The sequence below is a fragment of the Haliotis rubra genome, unplaced genomic scaffold, assembly GCF_003918875.1.
Source record: "Haliotis rubra isolate DU_JTF1 unplaced genomic scaffold, ASM391887v1 Scf1132, whole genome shotgun sequence".
In the NCBI taxonomy this organism is placed as follows: Eukaryota; Metazoa; Mollusca; class Gastropoda; order Lepetellida; family Haliotidae; genus Haliotis; species Haliotis rubra.
Genome location: NW_025765040.1, coordinates 199266 through 220858, shown reverse-complemented (window position 1 = coordinate 220858; position 21593 = coordinate 199266). Strand labels below are relative to the sequence as shown.

The 21593-nt window shown below is 39.8% G+C and overlaps 1 protein-coding gene across 4 annotated transcripts; it reads right to left on the bottom strand.

The window, feature by feature from the left end:
• Nucleotides 1-1089: 1089 nt before the first annotated feature.
• On the bottom strand, nucleotides 1090-20137 carry LOC124291881 (universal stress protein in QAH/OAS sulfhydrylase 3'region-like). Of its 4 annotated transcripts, none has more exons than XM_046728956.1 (4): nucleotides 19955-20137; nucleotides 8893-8973; nucleotides 4856-4962; nucleotides 1090-2268 (listed from the first exon to the last, which is right to left on the bottom strand). In XM_046728956.1, exons 1-4 carry the CDS (start codon nucleotides 20025-20027, stop codon nucleotides 2053-2055), a joined length of 477 nt encoding a protein of 158 aa, XP_046584912.1. In that variant the 5' UTR covers nucleotides 20028-20137; the 3' UTR covers nucleotides 1090-2052. The 4 variants fall into 4 exon arrangements, with proteins under 4 accessions (XP_046584912.1, XP_046584927.1, XP_046584905.1 ...); XM_046728971.1 differs by having other exon boundaries at nucleotides 4856-4959; XM_046728949.1 differs by lacking the exon at nucleotides 8893-8973 and adding an exon at nucleotides 8763-8843.
• Nucleotides 20138-21593: the final 1456 nt, after the last annotated feature.

The following is a 21593-nucleotide window of genomic DNA, read 5'->3' as shown; positions in this document are numbered from 1 at the left end:
CTTCGTCGAAGTGTCGATATGGTGTTACTCCCATTAGAGTGGAAACTGGCCGCTATGAAAATATTGTATTAGAAACAGAAAATGTTTTAATTGTATTAATGATGTAGAAGATGAATTACATGTTATGTTTCACTGTGTGCTATATGGTGATCTCAGTAAGGCACTCTTTTAACCATTGCACTACTTTCTGTCCAGAGCTTTTAGATAAATCTCATGTCGATAAAATGTGTTATATTTTCAGTGATCCTATTATGTGTTTTGATACAGCCAAAATCTGCCTTTTACTTCTACAACGTTGAAATAATTGTGATATGTTTAAAGTTGTTTTAACTCTTTTGCGTCTCTCATAATTCTGTTTTGAATGGTTCTGTACAGCTGTTATAAATGTATAATATGTACAAATGGATGTGTCTTGTATCTTTGTATAGAAGTAAGATGTTGATAAAATGTTTAATTTAACAGTTAACGGAGATTTTCCTGCAAGTAAACGGTTGATTCGATCTCCACCAATCTATGACGTAAGGATAAGTGAGATATGCATCATTTTTTTAGCCAAAATATATTATTCTTAATGCAAACGGGTGGGTGAGGCAAGAGCTAAATAACAAAGTAAATATCAACAAAACAAAAACAGTCAACAAGAAAGAACTTTACCCAACTATTTAATTTTTGATATTTCAATTTTGTTGTATAATTAAGTACATGAGATTCGCAGTGGAAACAATAGTTTGCACACATAAAAGGATTCCTTGGCAACACCAGCAATGCCTTCTACTGAGCAGAGTGATGTTTGTATGAAGTACATGTAAACAGAATATACAGGCCATGCCAGAGAGACATCTTGGTATTTGACAACCAGTAGACACAAAATATTGTCCTAATTGTGGTTTAGATTCAGAGCAGTATAGCTCATGCTGCCAGACAAAATATGTTGTAATCTAGTTCTAAACAAAATATAAAATAAGAACATTAACAAAGGTCATTTCCACTGTCTAGACAAAACCATATATTCTTGAGAAAATGAAGGGCTACCTCTACAGAAACACAAAAAGGCTATGTTGTCGTCATGTATTAGAAAGACAAAAAATATTATAAATAAATGAAACCATTTGGTAAGTAAGGTACGTCTTAAACCACAGCATGGAGCTGACAATGTGCTAATCTTGGGCTCAAACCTGCACTCATAGGATTCTGGTCTGTAAAAGGGACTCCGCGATACAAATGAAAGTCTACATCTAACAGATCACAGACCATCTGTAGGTGTGACAAACGTGTCTACATCACACAGATCACAGACCATCTGTAGGTGTGACAAACATGTGTCTACATCACATAGACCATATGTAGGTGTGACAAACATGTGTCTACATCACACAGACCACAGACCATCTGTAGGTATGACAAACATGTGTCTACATCACACAGATCAAAGACCATCTGTAGGTGTTAATGTCTTCTCAGAAAGGAGGAGTGAGTGAGTGATAAAGTTTAGTTTCACTTTGCATTTAGCAATATTCCAGTAATATAACGGCAGGGACACCAGGAATGGGCTTCACACATTGTTCACATGTGGCGAATTGAACCCAGGTCTTAAGTGTGATGAGTGAACACATTAACCACTAGGCTACCCCACCGTCTCACGGATAAAGAGATTGGTCTGTATCATGAATGATGTAATGTGAGGACAGACTGTTTGCTTTTAAATTTGGTGCTACAACTTTTTCTGTTTGTAGATAATAATGTAATGAATAAATATGTTTTGAAAAAGAATGATTTAAACATTGTACTTAAAATGTGTATGAAAGCAGACTTTGTCTTGTCGAGATATGGCTGAAATATTGCTGATTCAACATAGAACTCATTTTATACATCACCTATTTATATCACACAACTAATGGGTACGGTCAAGTGCCTATTTCTTGCTTCAAATATCACCCGGTCCTAAGTAGTGTCTGTGACCAGTTTTTGGATTGAATCTCCTCATATAGTTATTCTGCATTCAGTTGGGAAACACAAGAACTTGTATACTTGTCCATGTAAGGTATTGTTGACCTATTTCTTGTGTTCATTCACTGGTTTATGTCGGCACACAAGCACCGGGACTGGGGAGTGATGTAGACAATAGTCACTGACGCTGCCCAGAAATGTCCTCCTCATCTTGCCCATGCCCCGAGTTCCGACAACAATCATTGCAGCATTCTCTCCCTTGGCAGCCTCGATGATCGCCTCCCCAACCTTGCCTGTCATCTGCTTCACCTTGCCGCCCACCTGTGAGGGAGAAACAACCACATCATAATTCACCAAGCATCACACCTGGTCCGAGACAGGTATGACATACCGATCTCTTGATGTCATGTGTGAAAGCATATGGAATCTGAATTGTACTGAGAAAACAGTATGTTAAACGTTAGTTGCTCATTGATGACATCTTGGTTCAACTTTGTGGTAGGACAGCGACATCCACATGAACACCGGTTAAGTTACCTTCGGTCAAAGCAAACACATCCATATATTGATACCAGTGACCAGAACAGAAAAACTACATTGCAGAACATACATGTATTGATACCAGTGATCAGAACAGAGAGAATACATTGCAGGACATACACGTATTGGTACCAGTGACCAGAACAGAGAGAATACATTCCAGGACATACATGTATTGATACCAGTGACCAGAACAGAGAGAATACATTGCAGGACATACATGTATTGGTACCAGTGCCTAAAACAGAAAGACTACATTGCAGGACAAACATGTATTGATACCAGTGACCAGAACAGAAAGACTTCACTGCAGGACATACATGAATTGATACCTGTGACCAGAAAAGAAAGACTACATTGCAGGACATACATGTATTGATACCAGTGACCAGAACAGAAAGACTTCACTGCAGGACATACATGAATTGATACCTGTGACCAGAAAAGAAAGACTACATTGCAGGACATACATGTACTGGAACAAGTGACCAGAACAGAAAGACTACATTGTAGGACATACATGTATTGGAACAAGTGACCAGAACAGAGAGACTACATTGCAGGACATACATGCATTTGTACCAGTGACCAGAACAGAAAGACTACATTGTAGGACATACATGTATTGGAACAAGTGACCAGAACAGAAAGACTACATTGCAGGACATACATGTATTGGTACCAGTGACCAGAACAGAAAGACTACATTGCAGGATATACATGTATTGGTACCAGTGACCAGAAGAGAAAGACTACATTGCAGGACATACATGTATTGATACCAGTGACCAGAACAGAAAGACTTCACTGCAGGACATACATGAATTGATACCTGTGACCAGAAAAGAAAGACTACATTGCAGGACATACATGTACTGGAACAAGTGACCAGAACAGAAAGACTACATTGTAGGACATACATGTATTGGAACAAGTGACCAGAACAGAAAGACTACATTGCAGGACATACATGCATTTGTACCAGTGACCAGAACAGAAAGACTACATTGTAGGACATACATGTATTGGATCAAGTGACCAGAACAGAAAGACTACATTGCAGGACATACATGTATTGGTACCAGTGACCAGAACAGAAAGACTACATTGCAGGATATACATGTATTGGTACCAGTGACCAGAAGAGAAAGACTACATTGCAGGACATACATATATTGATACCAGTGACCACAACAGAAAGACTACATTGCAGGACATACATGTATCGGTACCAGTGCCCAGAACAGAAAGATTACATTGCAGGACATACGTGTACTGGTACCAGTGACCAGAACAGAAAGACTACATTGCAGGACATACACGTATTGGTACCAGTGACCAGAACAGAGAGACTTCATTGCAGGACATACATGTATTGATATCAGTGACCAGAACAGAAAGACTACATTGCAGGACATACATGTATTGGTACCAGTGACCAGAACAGAAAGACTACATTGCAGGACATACATGTATTGATACCAGTGACCTGAACAGAAAGTCTACATTACAGGACATACATGGATTGATACCAGTGACCAGAACAGAAAGATTACATTGCAGGACATACATGTATTGATACCAGTGACCAGAACAGAAAGACGACAATGCAGGACATAGAAGTATTAGTACCAGTGACCAGAACAGAAAGATGACATCGCAGGAGTTCCATGTATTGATACCAGTGCCCAGAACAGAAAGACTACATTGCAGGACATACATATATTGATACCAGTGACCAGAACAGAAAGACTACATTGCAGGACATACAAGCATTGGTACCAGTGCCCAGAACAGAAAGACTACATTGCAGGACATTCATATATTGATACCAGTGAACAGAACAGAAAGACTACATTGCAGGACATACAAGCATTGGTACCAGTGCCCAGAACAGAGAGACTACATTGCAGGACATACATATATTGATACCAGTGACAGAACAGAAAGACTACATTGCAGGACATACATGTATAGATACCAGTGACCAGAACAGAAAGACTACATTGCAGGACATACGTGTATTGATGCCAGTGACCAGAACAGAAAGACTACATTGCAGGACATACATATATTGATACCAGTGACCAGAACAGAAAGACTACATTGCAGGACACACATGTATTGATACCAGTGACCAGAACAGATAGACTACATTGCATGACATACATGTATTGATACCAGTGACAGAACAGAAATACTACATTGCAGGACATACATGTATTGATACCAGTGACCAGAACAGAAAGACTACATTGCAGGACATACTGGTATTGATGCCAGTGACCAGAACAGAAAGACTACATTGCAGGACATACATGTATTGATACCAGTGACCAGAACAGATAGACTACATTGCAGGACATACATGGATTTTTTTCATCTTTTCACTGTATTTGTCAACCAGGTGTTTGACCTTGACCTCTTCCTCTTTGATGAGTTCTGCCACAACTACGGGATCTGTCAGCAAGGCTGCTATTGAAACAGAAGCACATGGAGAAAATTAATTGTCCACAGTTTCTTCAAAAAGATATGTTGGCCAAGGTTTCACACACACAAACATCATAATCCATTGCGTAAAATATGTTGTCAACAGGTTCTAGTCATAGTTGGAAGTACACGCAATAATAACTTGTCCCTTGGTATAACACAAAAGTGTAAGTAGGACCAATGTTTTACACGAAGTCAGAAGGTAATCAAAGATTGTATACATATTTTACAAAAAATATATTTTTTAAGTGCACAGTGATTGTCTTCTTGTTTTCATTGTTTTGACAATCACTGACAGATATACACACATACAGAGATGCAATATAGACGGATATACACACAGAGATGCAGGATAGACACATACACACAGAGAGATGCAATATAGACAGATATACACACATACACAGATGCAATATAGACAGATATATACACATACATAGATGCAATATAAAAAGATATACACACATACAGAGATGCAGTATAGACAGATATACACACATACACAGATGCAATATAGACAGATATACACACATACACAGATACAGGATAGACAGATATACACACATACATACATGCAATATAGACAGATATACACATATACAGAGATGCAATATAGACAGATATATACACATACACAGATGCAATATAGACAGATATACACACATACATAGATGCAATATAAAAAGATATACACACATACACAGATGCAATATAGACAGATATACACACATACATAGATGCAATATAGACAGATATACACATACACAGATGCAATATAGACAGATATACACACATACACAGATGGAATATAAAAAGATATACACACATACAGAGATGCAATATAGACAGATATACACACATACACAGATGCAATATAGACATATATACACACATACAAAGATGCAATATAGACAGATATACACTTACACAGATGCAGCATAGACAGATATATACACATACACAGATGCAATATAGACAGATATATACACATACATAGATGGAATATACACAGATATATACACATACACAGATGCAATATAGACAGATATACACACATACACAGATGCAATATAGACAGATATACACAAATACATAGATGCAATATAAAAAGATATACACACATACAGAGATGCAATATAGACAGATATACAGACATACAGAGATGCAATATAGACAGATATACACACATACAGAGATGCAGGATAGACACATACAGAGATGCAGGATAGACACATACACACAGAGAGATGCAACATAGACAGATAGACACACATACTGAGATGCGATATAGACAGATATACACACTTATAGAGGTGGACAGATGGAATATATACAGATACACAGATTCAATATACAAATACAAAAGGTGCAGTACACACAGATGCACATAGATGCAATATGCACAAATATAATGACGTTTCACCCCAAAAAAAAACACAGAGAGAAAGGTTCACAGAACTCGTGACACAGGACTAGTGAAGCAGGCAGAGAGGCACTTACATCTGCAGTTACACCAGCTTTATCAGAGCAGTTACAGCAACATCACAACAATGTTACAGCAACAGTTACAGCAACATTACAACAACGTTACAGTAGCAGTCACAGCAACATTACAACAATGTTACAGCAGCAGTTACAGCAACATTACAACAATGTTACAGCAACATTACAACAATGTTACAGCAGCAGTTACAGCAACATTACAACACTGTTACAGCAACAGTTACAGCAACATTACAACAACGTTACAGTAGCAGTCACAGCAACATTACAACAATGTTACAGCAGCAGTTACAGCAACATTACAACAATGTTACAGCAACATTACAACAATGTTACAGCAGCAGTTACAGCAACATCACAACAATGTTACAGCAACAGTTACAGCAACATTACAACAACGTTACAGTAGCAGTCACAGCAACATTACAACAATGTTACAGCAGCAGTTACAGCAACATTACAACAATGTTACAGCAACATTACAACAATGTTACAGCAGCAGTTACAGCAACATTACAACACTGTTACAGCAGCAGTTACAGCTGCAGTTACAGCAACATTACAACAATGTTACAGCAGCAGTTACAGCAACATTACAACAATGTTACAGTAGCAGTTACAGCAACATTACAACAATGTTACAACAGCAGTTACAGAAACATTACAACAATGTGACAGTAGCAGTTACAGCAACATTACAACAATGTTACAGCAGCAGTTACAGCAACATTACAACAGTTACAGCAACATTACAACAATGTTACAGCAGCAGTTACAGCAACATTACAACACTGTTACAGCAGCAGTTACAGCTGCAGTTACAGCAACATTACAACAATGTTACAGTAGCAGTTACAGCAACATTACAACAATGTTACAACAGCAGTTACAGAAACATTACAACAATGTGACAGTAGCAGTTACAGCAACATTACAACAATGTTACAGCAGCATTACAACAGTTACAGCAACATTACAACAATGTTACAGCAGCAGTTACAGCAACATTACAACACTGTTACAGCAGCAGTTACAGCTGCAGTTACAGCAACATTACAACAATGTTACAGTAGCAGTTACAGCAACATTACAACAATGTTACAACAGCAGTTACAGAAACATTACAACAATGTGACAGTAGCAGTTACAGCAACATTACAACAATGTTACAGCAGCAGTTACAGCAACATTACAACAGTTACAGCAACATTACAACAATGTTACAGCAGCAGTTACAGCAACATTACAACACTGTTACAGCAGCAGTTACAGCAACATTACAACAATGTTACAGCAGCAGTTACAGCAACATTACAACAATGTTACAGCAGCAGTTACAGCAACATTACAACAATGTTACAACAGCAGTTACAGCAACATTACAACAATGTTACAGCAGCAGTTACAGCAACATTACAACAATGTTACAGCAGCAGTTACAGCAACATTACAACAATGTTACAGCAGCAGTTACAGCAGCAGTTACAGCAACATTACAACAATGTTACAGCAGCAGTTACAGCAACATCACAACAATGTTACAGCAGCAGTTACAGCAACATTACAACAATGTTACAGCAGCAGTTACAGCAACATTACAACAATGTTACAACAGCAGTTACAGCAACATTACAACAATGTTACAGCAGCAGTTACAGCAACATTACAACAATGTTACAGCAGCAGTTACAGCAACATTACAACAATGTTACAGCAGCAGTTACAGCAACATTACAACAATGTTACAGCAGCAGCTACAGCAACATTACAACAATGTTACAGTAGCAGTTACAGCATCATTACAACAATGTTACAGTAGCAGTTACAGCATCATTACAACAATGTTATATCAGCAGTTACAGCAACATTACAACAATGTTATATCAGCAGTTACAGCAACATTACAACAATGTTACAGCAGCAGTTACAGCAACATTACAACAATGTTACAGCAGCAGTTACAGCAGCATTACAACAATGTTACAGCAGCAGTTACAGCAACATTACAACAATGTTACAGTAGCAGTTACAGCAACATTACAACAGTTACAGCAACATTACAACAATGTTACAGCAGCAGTCACAGCAACACTACAACAATGTTACAGCAGCAGTCACAGCAACATTACAACATTACAGTAGCAGTTACAGCAACATTACAACAATGTTACAGCAGCAGTCACAGCAACATTACAACAATGTTACAGCAGTAGTCACAGCAACATTACAACAATGTGACAGCAGCAGCTACACCCCAGTGGTGATGCTGGGTTAGTACTCACGGGCCTGAGTCAGGTGAGTGTACTCTGGTACATGCACCAGTATGATGTGGTCAGAGCCTCGGTGGGCGTGGTCCATATAGACTGCAACAGAGTGGACATTGTTAGACACTGCCCAGTGACAGCTACTTACGTGCATGGATGAGAGATGCGTACTCCGAGCAGTGGACTAGTGTGATGTTGTCGCCGGGACGATGCACTTGCTGCACATAGACTGAAATGTACAAGATACAGGGTGCTTAGAGTCTCACATCCCGTCACTCAGAACAATAGCTGAGAATCAGCCAAGGCTCTTACCTTATGAACTTAGTTAGTTAGTTTCGGGGCGGTGGGGTAGCCGTTAATCAGTTGGAGACATAACATGTCTCCCCCTTTTGATATAAGAGCAAGGGTAGGGAAGAAGTAGCCTAGCTAGGCCAGAAACTCCCCCTTTTGATATAAGAGCAAGGGTGGGGGAAGAAGTAGCCTAGCTAGTCCAGAAACTCCCCCCTTTTGATATAAGAGCAACGGTGGGGGAAGAAGTAGCCTAGCTAGTCCAGAAACTTCCCCTTTTGATATAAGAGCAACGGTGGGGAAGAAGTAGCCTAGCTAGGCCAGAAACTCCCCCTTTTGATATAAGAGCAAGGGTGGGGGAAGAAGTAGCCTAGCTAGGTCAGAATCTCCCCCTTTTGATATAAGAGCAAGGGTGGGGGAAGAAGTAGCCTAGCTAGGCCAGAAACTCCCCCTTTTGATATAAGAGCAAGGGTGGGGAAGAAGTAGCCTAGCTAGGCCAGAATCTCCCCCTTTTGATATAAGAGCAAGGGTGGGGAAGAAGTAGCCTAGCTAGGCCAGAAACTCCCCTTTTGATATAAGAGCAAGGGTGGGGGAAGAAGTAGCCTAGCTAGTCCAGAAACCCCCCCCTTTTGATATAAGAGCAACGGTGGGGGAAGAAGTAGCCTAGCTAGTCCAGAAACTTTCCCTTTTGATATAAGAGCAAGGGTGGGGAAGAAGTAGCCTAGCTAGGCCAGAAACTCACCCTTTGATATAAGAGCAAGGGTGGGGAAGAAGTAGCCTAGCTAGGCCAGAAACTCCCCCTTTTGATATAAGAGCAAGGGTGGGGAAGAAGTAGCCTAGCTAGGCCAGAAACTCCCCCTTTGATATAAGAGCAAGGGTGGGGGAAGAAGTAGCCTAGCTAGTCCAGAAACCCCCCCCTTTTGATATAAGAGCAACGGTGGGGGAAGAAGTAGCCTAGCTAGGCCGGAAACTCCCCCTTTTGATATAAGAGCAAAGGTGGGGAAGAAGTAGCCTAGCTAGGTCAGCAACTCCCCCTTTTGATATAAGAGCAAGGGTGGGGAAGAAGTAGCCTAGCTAGGCCAGAAACTCCCCCTTTTGATATAAGAGCAAGGGTGGGGAAGAAGTAGCCTAGCTAGGACAGAAACTCCCCCTTTTGATATAAGAGCAAGGGTGGGGAAGAAGTAGCCTAGCTAGGTCAGAAACTCCCCCTTTTGATATAAGAGCAAGGGTGGGGGAAGAAGTAGCCTAGCTAGGCCAGAAACTTCCCCTTTTGATAGAAGAGCAAGGGTGGGGGAAGAAGTATCCTAGCTAGGTCAGCAACTCCCCCTTTTGATATAAGAGCAAGGGTGGGGGAAGAACTAGCCTAGATAGGCCAGAAACTCCCCTTTTGATATAAGAGCAAGGGTGGGGGAAGAAGTAGCCTAGCTAGGACAGAAACTCCCCCTTTTGATATAAGAGCAAGGGTGGGGGAAGAAGTAGCCTAGCTAGGCCAGAAACTTCCCCTTTTGATATAAGAGCAAGGGTGGGGAAGAAGTAGCCTAGCTAGGCCAGAAACTCCCCCTTTTGATATAAGAGCAAGGGTGGGGAAGAAGTAGCCTAGCTAGGTCAGCAACTCCCCCTTTTGATATAAGAGCAAGGGTGGGGAAGAAGTAGCCTAGCTAGGCCAAAACTCCCCCTTTTGATATAAGAGCAAGGGTGGGGAAGAAGTAGCCTAGCTAGGCCAGAAACTCCCCCTTTTGATATAAGAGCAAGGGTGGGGAAGAAGTAGCCTAGCTAGGACAGAAACTCCCCTTTTGATATAAGAGCAAGGGTGGGGAAGAAGTAGCCTAGCTAGGACAGAAACTCCCCTTTTGATATAAGAGCAAGGGTGGGGAAGAAGTAGCCTAGCTAGGCCAGAAACTCCCCCTTTTGATATAAGAGCAAGGGTGGGGAAGAAGTAGCCTAGCTAGGCCAGAAACTTCCCCTTTTGATATAAGAGCAAGGGTGGGGGAAGAAGTAGCCTAGCTGGGCCAGAAACTCCCCCTTTTGATATGAGAGCAAGGGTGGTGGAAGAAGTAGCCTAGCTAGGCCAGAAACTCACCCTTTTGATACAAGAGCAAGGGTGGGGGAAGAAGTAGCCTAGCTGGGCCAGAAACTCCCCATTTTGATATAAGGGCAAGAGTGGGGGAAGAAGTAGCCTAGCTAGGTCAGAAACTTCCCCTTTTGATATAAGAGCAAGGGTGGAGAAGAAGTAGCCTAGCTAGGTCAGAATCTCTTTATTGCTCTTTACTGATATTGCTGTAATATTGCTAAAAGCAGCGTAAAACCGTACTCACTCAGTCTACTTTCACTCAAAGTGAGTTATAGAGATTGACAGTCACTTAATTTCCCTTATTGGTTGATATCCCTCAGTTTTAGATGACAAGAAACCCTTGACTCTCCCCGGATACCTCAACCTTAGATGCATCCCCAGTACAAGGGTCAGGTCAACGTGAGAAGGGAACCAGACACGTGATAAATCTTTATGTCGTTAGTGAAACATGAGGAAGTCTCAATTCTGCCTGCATGCTTATAAAAATGGTGGTACAGATATAAACATTTTCCATCTCACATCTCCAGATAGGAAACAGTTTGCCCGATGAACACACACGTAGGAGTGTATACCGGACTCACTCACTCCCCCCTCAGAGTACATATACCAGACTGGGGCTGAAACAGGTATTTGTCAGCTAGCATACAGGTTACACTCCATCAAACCAGAATCTGTATTTTAACCAGCACTTTTTGTTGGGAGTCTTCAGTGCAGACTGAATTATCTGACAGCTGTGATTGGGTGATCTTGTGTCAGATTTTTGTGCTTTTTCAACGTGTACACATCCATCCAGTAATTAAAACTGACCATAGTCTTAAATGTTTAGTGCTGTCTTATTTTACATATACTGAACTTATACTGAATGTGACCACAGGACAGTTTCAAGCGGTTGAATTGCTTCTTTAAAAGGTTGACATTTTGTGCAGAACTAATGCTCCGACGCTGACCCAGGCAACCACTGCCGAATGGCGGCCTTCACTGCAGGGAGACGCGCCATACATTTACTATAGATAAATCCGAGAACGGGTTGTTGGATTTTTTTCATAGCATTTTCATCGATACTATGGCAAAATATAAGTCACCAGCACAACGGCCATTATTACTTTCAGTGTACGTTATTTAAGCAGTTTCGAAACACGAAAATCGTCGTTACATGGCCGATATGTAAACAATGACACACACCCTATTTTCATCACCGACATGTGCTTTGATATTTCGTGTCAGCTCGCTATTGCCACAAAATTGTACACATAAAACATGGATCTGAACGACCACATTGATTGAATATAGTTAGCATCTATATTTTAGCAAATATGATGACGTGTAATTCGATGAAGTGGCCCCCATTTCTCCTGTTTTGTGTGTTGGAAATAAACTGAACGCCCAGTAATAGTAACTAGAAAATGGTTGTTACCACATTATATAATTAATAATAATTATTTCTAATACATCTGAAACACATAAATGATTCATTCAACAATGTTTTCTTAACAATGTATGTGCTTTCAAAAATGGTATAATATTAGAAGAATATGGCCTATTTATTATTTGTATTCATTTGGCATATATCATTTCAATATGACATCCATATCTGTTCTTCCATTTTGCATTGGGCTGATCATGGTGATGCAATAGGCATTGATCATAAAAAGTTTAAAGTTCACATGCAACCAAAAAATCAAACATAATTAAAACACAATTATCACTTATTCATGACATATAATATACATTGCTGGTTATGAAAAAACATATAAACAAAATTATAAGCGTACAATCGCAAATCAAAAGTGCAATATTGTGTACTTGGGTTTACTTCCCAAGAAACGAAGCAGGTGGGTGTGCACTCAAGTGTAACGGCTGGTTCATTTGCAGATGCCCTCACAGCTCATTGTGTGTGTATATATAGAGATGTTGGGTTTTGTAAATACATGTTCATTTTTTGTGTATAACATTTTGCAATCAACAGACATCATAACATGTCATGTGTTCAAGTATCATACTTGCCTGTCTGTGTAATTACATAATGTGACAGAGACCGAACTCGGGCCATAAAGCAATGCATTTTGTTTATGGTGTATAGCCTGATAGGTGTTAAGTTCAAAATGCATGTAGTCAGTGATAGCAGTTGTGTATTGAATGTTGTCATTAGCAGACAGGCAGGCAGACACACAGGTGTCAATAAAACAAGACGTTGAGTTTTGTCTTTGACAACGACATATCTATATCACAGTTAGAAATTCTGTCAATGCTAAATAATGACATTGCTTTTAAGTATCGAACTGAGAAAGTGACTCGGTAAGAAGAACGTGTGGTGAAATAGACAAATGAAATTTTATAAACAGTTAATTTACTGTCATAACATATAAAAAGCTCGCGCATTTGAGATATCAACATAACATTAGAAAAATAGCTCACACCAAAGCCTTCACGGAGTATTCACTGGACAACCCGCTTCCAAGTTGCGCGAACCTGTTTCACTGCGTACGCGCTATGAGCGCAGCCCAGCTGTTGGAACCGCTTGAATTCCCCCCCAAACGCTGGGGGAAAATTAGTGAATCGTTTGAACTACGATTTCGCACGTCTTTGTTCATCGCGTTATTTTTCAACTTTATAAGTTCAATTTGCATTTTTGATGATTTTTTTAAGTCCATACCGAAAGGTATCAGAATCTGCAAAGTTGTGTTTTACGTTGCATGTGACCTTTAACAATAGTCATAGTATGGCAACATCTGCGTGATTCTACTGGGAAGTCGATTACACATCGGACCATTATATATAAAATTGAAAGTACCCCATTCCCCAACCCATATATAGGGACAGTTTTGTATATAATAGGAAAACGGGCACATTATGAAATATTCATAACTGTGTGTGTTTTAGCTTGTTTTGAAAGAGCCGACTCATAAAAAAGAAAAGTGTGCATTGTCTAAAACACACTGATGCACAATACTCCCAGACGGGGCTCATGTTCGTTAAAGACATGTTTAGTAAAAAAAAGCTATTAATATTTCATAATGTGTCCATTTCCTATTACATAAAAACACTGTAGCTATATCTGGGGTTGGAGAGGGGTGGGGAATGGGGTACATTCAGTTTTGAAACCTGTTGGTATTACAATCACAATAAACAGACAGTTTAATACAGACTATCTTTGATTGCATGAAACACGCATGCCAATGAAACAATCTATTACAATTCCCTTAGCTGTTTAATATAAATATAGACATGAGTTATATATACAACATCAAAGTTGTCTTGTCTGTCTGTCGAAGTTTTCAGATGAAAGAATTTCGATAAAAGTTGTTGGTTGGTTTGTTGTTTAAGGCTGCACTCGGCTGTATTCCAGTTATATGGCAGCGGCCTGTAAATAATCGAGTCTGGACCAGGCAATCCAGAGATCAACAACATGATCATCGATCTGATAACAAATGTTACAGTGTGGGACTTTATATATAATTGTTTAAGACCCATACATAATTCTTATGGCTGAGTAATGCTCGCCTACAAGCAATACAGCATATGAAACTCATCTTCAACAAAATATCTTCCCCTTAATATACAATATTTACAGTCATTCAGTGTATGGGAAAGTTGTGTATCTTCCAAAATCGACTTGAAGTTTAAACCTACTACAACTGAAAAGAGCCATGGCTAGTTTTAGGTGTACAGGGATATGGTGTGTAAGATTCTTTTCAACATTTAACAGTGATTTAAAATGCTGTTAATAGAAGGAATCAGGCGAATAAATATCTTCACATATTGTGCTAACCGTACATATTCAAATCAGAATATTCTAAATATGAATGAGTTTAAACAGAATATATATAATTTGAGGTACGGCATTGGCGAGACAGTTTGCGTTCATTCAAATACAGTAGCCTGCACCAATACCTTATAGGGCTTGTGGTGTGCACAAGTTGGAGAGGGGTTCTGCCACATTCTCCCCAAACCATAACATTGTTTGCTGTTTTGAGAAACCGTTTACACATTTTATGCTATACATCTTCACTAATTTTACAGTATGAGGTCCCCTATACTTCTGCACCATTACACACTATAGGAACAATCATGGCATTAAATATCATAATTAATCTTGACATGGTTTATTTTCAACTTTCTTTTGACATCTGTACAATGCCATAACAGCCTTTTTACTCTGTGCACCAAGAGTAGTTAGTGCTTTAGTCCAAATAAGTTTAGGTGTTAACACAATACCCAATATCTATATAAAGATACAATTTCAAGATACACACCATAAACTTTTGATTTAAAAAATATATAATCACAATAGTGAACTGGTCAACAAGTACAGAGCAAATTACCCAAAATTCAAAAGCAAAATCACTGATGGTGTGTTGAATTATGTATGCATGCACTGCTGTAAAGTATAATAAAATAAAGAAAAGAGTCCATAGCAGCATTTAACCAAACTAGTTAACTGATATCTGACTGAAAAATTGCTTACATCACGTGATTTGTATCAGATCTATTCTAATAACACCAGGGTTATCATGCTCAAAATAATCAATGTACAGCAAATGTATACTCTGATACTGGCTTAAAGTCATAAAAACTACAGTTCTCATGACAGGTATCATTGGTAAAAATCACCCTATTCAACAGTTCACAAATAGTGGAATGTTCATCTGTCTAAAAAGTTCTTCTTCACATATACTGAGTCAAAAAAGAAACTTCACATTCTTTCTTCAGGGCACTATAAAAGAACAAGAGATGGTAAGATGGTTAAATTGTTATTATTTCATTGCTGAGATCTTTGGATGTACTCGATACACTGACAGTGCCATAATCAGTTCCATTAGGCTACACCGCCGTTCCAAAACATGGGTATACAGAATGTCAAGTCACAAGAATAAAAATGCGAAATTTCTCAGTTCAATATCGTGTATGGCTGCCCCGCGCATTCACCACTGCCAAACACCGTCTCCTCATCGACTGCCTGATGCTAATGAACACGTGGTTGGGGATTCTGCACCATTGCTCTTACAAGGCAGCGCCAAGTTTCTGCAAATTCTGAGGTTGGTTCCTAAGACCCGAATCTGTCGACTTCCTGTACACAACATTGGGCATAAAGCCGTTCACTGTCGACGCCGTCTCCAGACTCTATGCCTGCCGTCCGCGAATCTGAGGGTAAACCTGGATTCATCGCTAAAGACGACTCGATTCCAGTCTCTCTGGGTCCATCGGAGGTGACGTTGGGCCCACAGCAGACGTTGACGTTGATGAAACGGCGTCAATATTGGCCCACGATATGGACGTCGAGAATGGAGATTGGCAGCCAGCAACCGATTTCGAATGGTCTGAGGACAGTCGACCTCTAAACGTCTCAGCCCTGGTTCGTGTAGCCGGCGTAGGTGACGTAGGACGATTTGACGGTTTTCTGCTCGTGACGTCACACGTGGACGACCCGACCTTGGGCGATCAGAAGTGGTGCCAGTTTCTTGTAGACGACCTCGCAAGTCATACACAGTACGACGGCTGCATCCAATTGCTCTTGCGATGTCAATAACTGATCTTCCCGCTTGCAACATGCCAACGGCACGTTCACGTTGCACATTTGACAATCGTGGCATTTCAAGTACCTTTAGAACTGTGGTTTAAAAGTGTTTTTTCAATTCTTGAGGCCAATGCAAACACGTGCATATGAAGAAAACTTCGATGCGAAGATCACGTGATCGACTGCACGTGCAAAACCTGATTTGGCACTAACGTCATTTGCACGACGAATGGATGGGTTTGAGTGGGTTTTGCTAACATTTTTCTAGAGTCGAAAGATAGGGATCCCATTTCGGATACATAGATGTATCATCAGAGAAAAATTATTCATTATTTTTCAAATTACATTTTGTGAAGTTTCTTTTTTGACTCAGTATATATGTAAATACCGATGTATTAACATACTGATCATACCATGTATTTTGATATATTCAGTTTAGTAATATAAAGTATCAAATTTATTGTTTTGAGCTGTATATGTGTGTGCATTTTTGTATATAGATCATTTGATTCACCATGTTTATTATAATCATAAACATTTCTGAATGATGTTGGTATATATGCTGACTATTTCATGTTGTTTTGTAGAGGCTAAATATCAGAATGACAAACCCTGTCATTAACATCATCCATATGATCTAAACGCTTTATCTTGTAATTTCACAAGGTGATCGAGAAATATATCCGCTAAACCTACCCTGAAACGATGGAAGACACGGGACATACTCGGCGATAATTTCGTCATCAAATTTGCTAAAATAAAGATGCTAACTATATTCAATCAATGTGGTCGTTCAGATCCATGTTTTATGTGTACGATTTCGTGGCAATACCTATCTGACACGAAATATCAAAGCACATGTCGGTGATGAATATAGGGTGTGTGTAATTGTTTACATATAGCCAATGCAACGACGATTTTCGTGTTTCGAAACTGCTTAAATAACGTGTTTGTACACTGAAAGTAACGATGGGTGTTTTTCTGGTGACGTATACTTTGCCACAGTATCGATGAAAATGCTATGAAAAAATTCTAACCACACGTTCTCGGATTTTTCTATAGTAAATGTATGGCGCGTCTCCCTGCAGTGAAGGCTGCCATTCGGCAGTGGTTGCCTGGGTCAGTGTCGGAGCGTTAGCGCAGCCGCAACAGGCCCAGGGAACCAGGCTGTGAGTGAGTGAGTGAGTATGGTTTTACGCTGCTTATAGAAATATTCCAGCAATATCACGGCAGGGGGACACCCACCCTTGAGTCAGATCAAACTCTGTCCCTAGAGATATCAGTACCATTTCATCACAATGCTTTGGAGGTTATTGACAGTATCAGTTTCCAGGACATCACAATGCTTTGGAGGCTATTGACAGTATCACTTTCCAGGACATCGCAATGCTTTGGAGGCTATTGACAGTATCAGTTTCCAGGACATCACAATAAAAATGGAGGCCATTAACAGTATCAGTTTCCAGGACATCACAATAAAAATGACATCACTAATAGTTCAGCGACAGAAGCTAGTTAGCTGTTCTTTTCACACCCATGGCATAAGCTGGTTAGCTGTTCTTTTCACACCGATCATGGCATAAGCAAGTTAGCTGTTCTTTTCACACCCATGGCATAAGCTAGTTAGCTGTTCTTTTCACACCGATCATGGCATAAGCAAGTTAGCTGTTCTTTTCACACCGATCATGGCATAAGCAAGTTAGCTGTTCTTTTCACACCCATGGCATAAGCTAGTTAGCTGTTCTTTTCACACCGATCATGGCATAAGCTAGTTAGCTGTTCTTTTCACACCCATGGCATAAGCAAGTTAGCTGTTCTTTTCACACCGATCATGGCATAAGCTGGTTAGCTGTTCTTTTCACACCGATCATGGCATAAGCAAGTTAGCTGTTCTTTTCACACCGATCATGGCATAAGCAAGTTAGCTGTTCTTTTCACACCCATGGCATAAGCTAGTTAGCTGTTCTTTTCACACCGATCATGGCATAAGCTAGTTAGCTGTTCTTTCCACACTCCTGGCATAAGTTTTTGCTGTTCACAAAAAATCGATGGCGATCGATTTTCTATTTAGTACTTGTTCCATGTTAGAAACATACCAAAGCATTACAGTTACTCCCTCGTGTTATACAATTTTAAATCGTAATATACTTCAAAAGTTTAGACTCACTTAAAACACTCACTATATGTTATGTATATATATATCTGATATTTTATTATACTGAAGGTTGATTTCTCCACTAACTTGGGGGAACCAACTGCAAACTTTATGCAGATGAATTACACGAGGATCATGCATCAAACTGCTGAAAAGCATGTGCAAATATCGTACATATGAACAGCTGCATCGTGGTGTAAAGTTTTGTTAAGAATTCACAATTTTCAAAGATTTTCATCATTTACTGAACTCATGACAATAATCTTTTCAATGTTACGAATTTGTTATACAATACATCAGTTCATGTGTAAACAGTACTCCTAAACAGTATGGAATATTTTTGCAAAATTTAGTTTCGAAATAGTTGCCTGAAGCAATGGATTTATTTACACTAGTAAGTCTTAACTTTTGATGAGAAGTATATATGATATTTACCAAACAGAAATAAACTTGACTCATAGTATCTATTCAACATCAGCACAGTTACCTCCTACTGCCCCAAAACTCGCAGGAAATCCTGTCTTCACATCTCACATAAGTAAGGCATTGTCTCCCTTCCTGATCACCAGGATCAGTTTACCTGCCCATCATACTACTATAGATATATATGTAAGGAATGGGGACATATCTTGATCTTGAACTCTGATGACTGATTGAAACAAAGAAAGAAAGAAACACTGCCCGCAAGTCCCTATGTGAATGTACACTTCAACCTGTGTGATGATAACCTCGAATAAAGGAGAACGTCGAAAATGGCAGCGTGAGTTATTATTGATGATCGTGATAGGGAAACGTTTCTCAAATCAAATACGACATATGCAAAAATGAAGAAATCACCGTATCTCAGTATCGGTATGATCAAGTGATGCTCCGCCCTGCGTCTGTTGCTGCAGCTAGTCAGTACACCAGAATGAGACACCGTGACAATGTTCGGCGTGCATGATCAACAACCTCAGACTCATGCTAGACTGGGTGACTCAATTTGACATGTGTGCAATGTTGTCTAGAATATGTTTTCATTCACAGATAGTTAAAATGTCCACCCCCGCACGCTAAACCTATGAATTATTATTTCGCGGAACGGCCCTGTCGGTTTTTGCGGTTTGTGTTCGTCTTGACTAGACACTGGATGTTTTAGGATGTGTAAATTATTGCTGCACAGGGCTGCTAGTTCTACTCACAGTCGAATGCATATTCCGAGAACTCGCTGTCATCTATGGCTATGACCACGTTTCTCCCTTCTTCTGTCGCCATGTCAGCAGCTTGAAGGTACCGAGGCCCTGAATTGTCTCTAAATGTAGCCAACACTATCACCAATAGTGCGCGAACACCGACAATAGCTCTGACATTCAGATCGGGGGGAGAGCTCTAACCTTTGACCCTGCAACCGGGGTGAAGGTCGATTGCGACCCACTTGCATGGCGACTTCCTCAGTGGTGTTGCATGAATGGCTGTCAATCGCTCACCAAATGTGAAACTGTATTTCGGCAACACATGTTTGCGTTACAAGATAGCATCTTTTTCGCGTATAGAATAAATGCAGTTTGTTGATGATGACAGACTGAAAAATAAGCTCTTGGTATTAAAACAGTTTTTTATTACGCAGTTTTTTGTCACAAAAATCTGCAACATTGCGCGCTTTCATAATTTGTGTTTGTCAAGGTGAAATTAATGTTGTAAGTATTGTGTTCTCATTACTTGCTGAAACCATCCAAACTTTATAGGATTCTATTTCATTTTAATTAAGATGTTAGTAAAGTTTCACAACCAGAATAAGGAGGTTTGCTAAGTCCCCGGAGACACCTGCTGTGCTACACCCGGGTTCGAATCCCAATTTGGGTATAAAAAAGGTAGTGAGTGAAGTATACAATGCTTGTCCCTTGATGTCGTATTGTTGAAAACTGTTCAGATCCGAAATGACTTACTCACCCCATCACCCACCTTCGTGCTAAATGGGACTTTATTAATAAATTAATGTTTACTGACATTAAATAGTAATATGTGATATTTGATGTGCGTATATGTGTGTGTGCGTTCGTGTGTGTGTGCGTGCGTTCGTGTGTGTGTGTGTGTGTGTGTGTGCAAAGGCCACCTAGGAAGATAAATTCACATCCACACCCATCCCCCCATAATTGGATCACCCACCCTACAGGAGAAGATTGCGTGAGCCGTGCCAGGTCCCAACCAAATTTGTTTCCAGTCGTCAAAAAGCACCTTTGCTCGTCTTCAAACTGTCACCTTTAATATCAGCGAGCGTATTACCAAACATAGACTAACAACTAGTCTCTGAAATGAACATATTTTACTGAAAAAGTTCATAGTAAAAAAAAAGATAAAATATAATGAAAAGGAGCCCTGAGACCTTCTTCATTAATCTAGACTTGCCACATTTTCTAGACTTGCGTGGGCTTTCTTGGATATATTTGCTTCAGGGTCTGTATGAGAGACTATACCAAACACTTAGCAACTAAATGCTAACGGGGAGAAATGGCGTGGGCGGAAAAGTTAACTGCACACTACTCTGAAACAGCTATAGGAACACGTACAGACCCCAACGTTTAGTCACCGAAGATATATTCTGTGAGAAACAGGGCTCCATTTACTGGAAGGAGCCAAGTAAGATGAGAGATTCAGAGACTAACTACCCAGGGGCTACACGTGCTGGGGTCCTGATCAATTACATATGTTACAACCGTCAGATAAAGGTTTAAACGACAGGGAGATGTATTGGCCCTCTTGCCAAGCTCTGTCCTCTCACCTGGGTGTCTAACCAGAGTAGTCCTGCCCTTAACTCCTAGCCCTTCCATTCATATTTTGAAA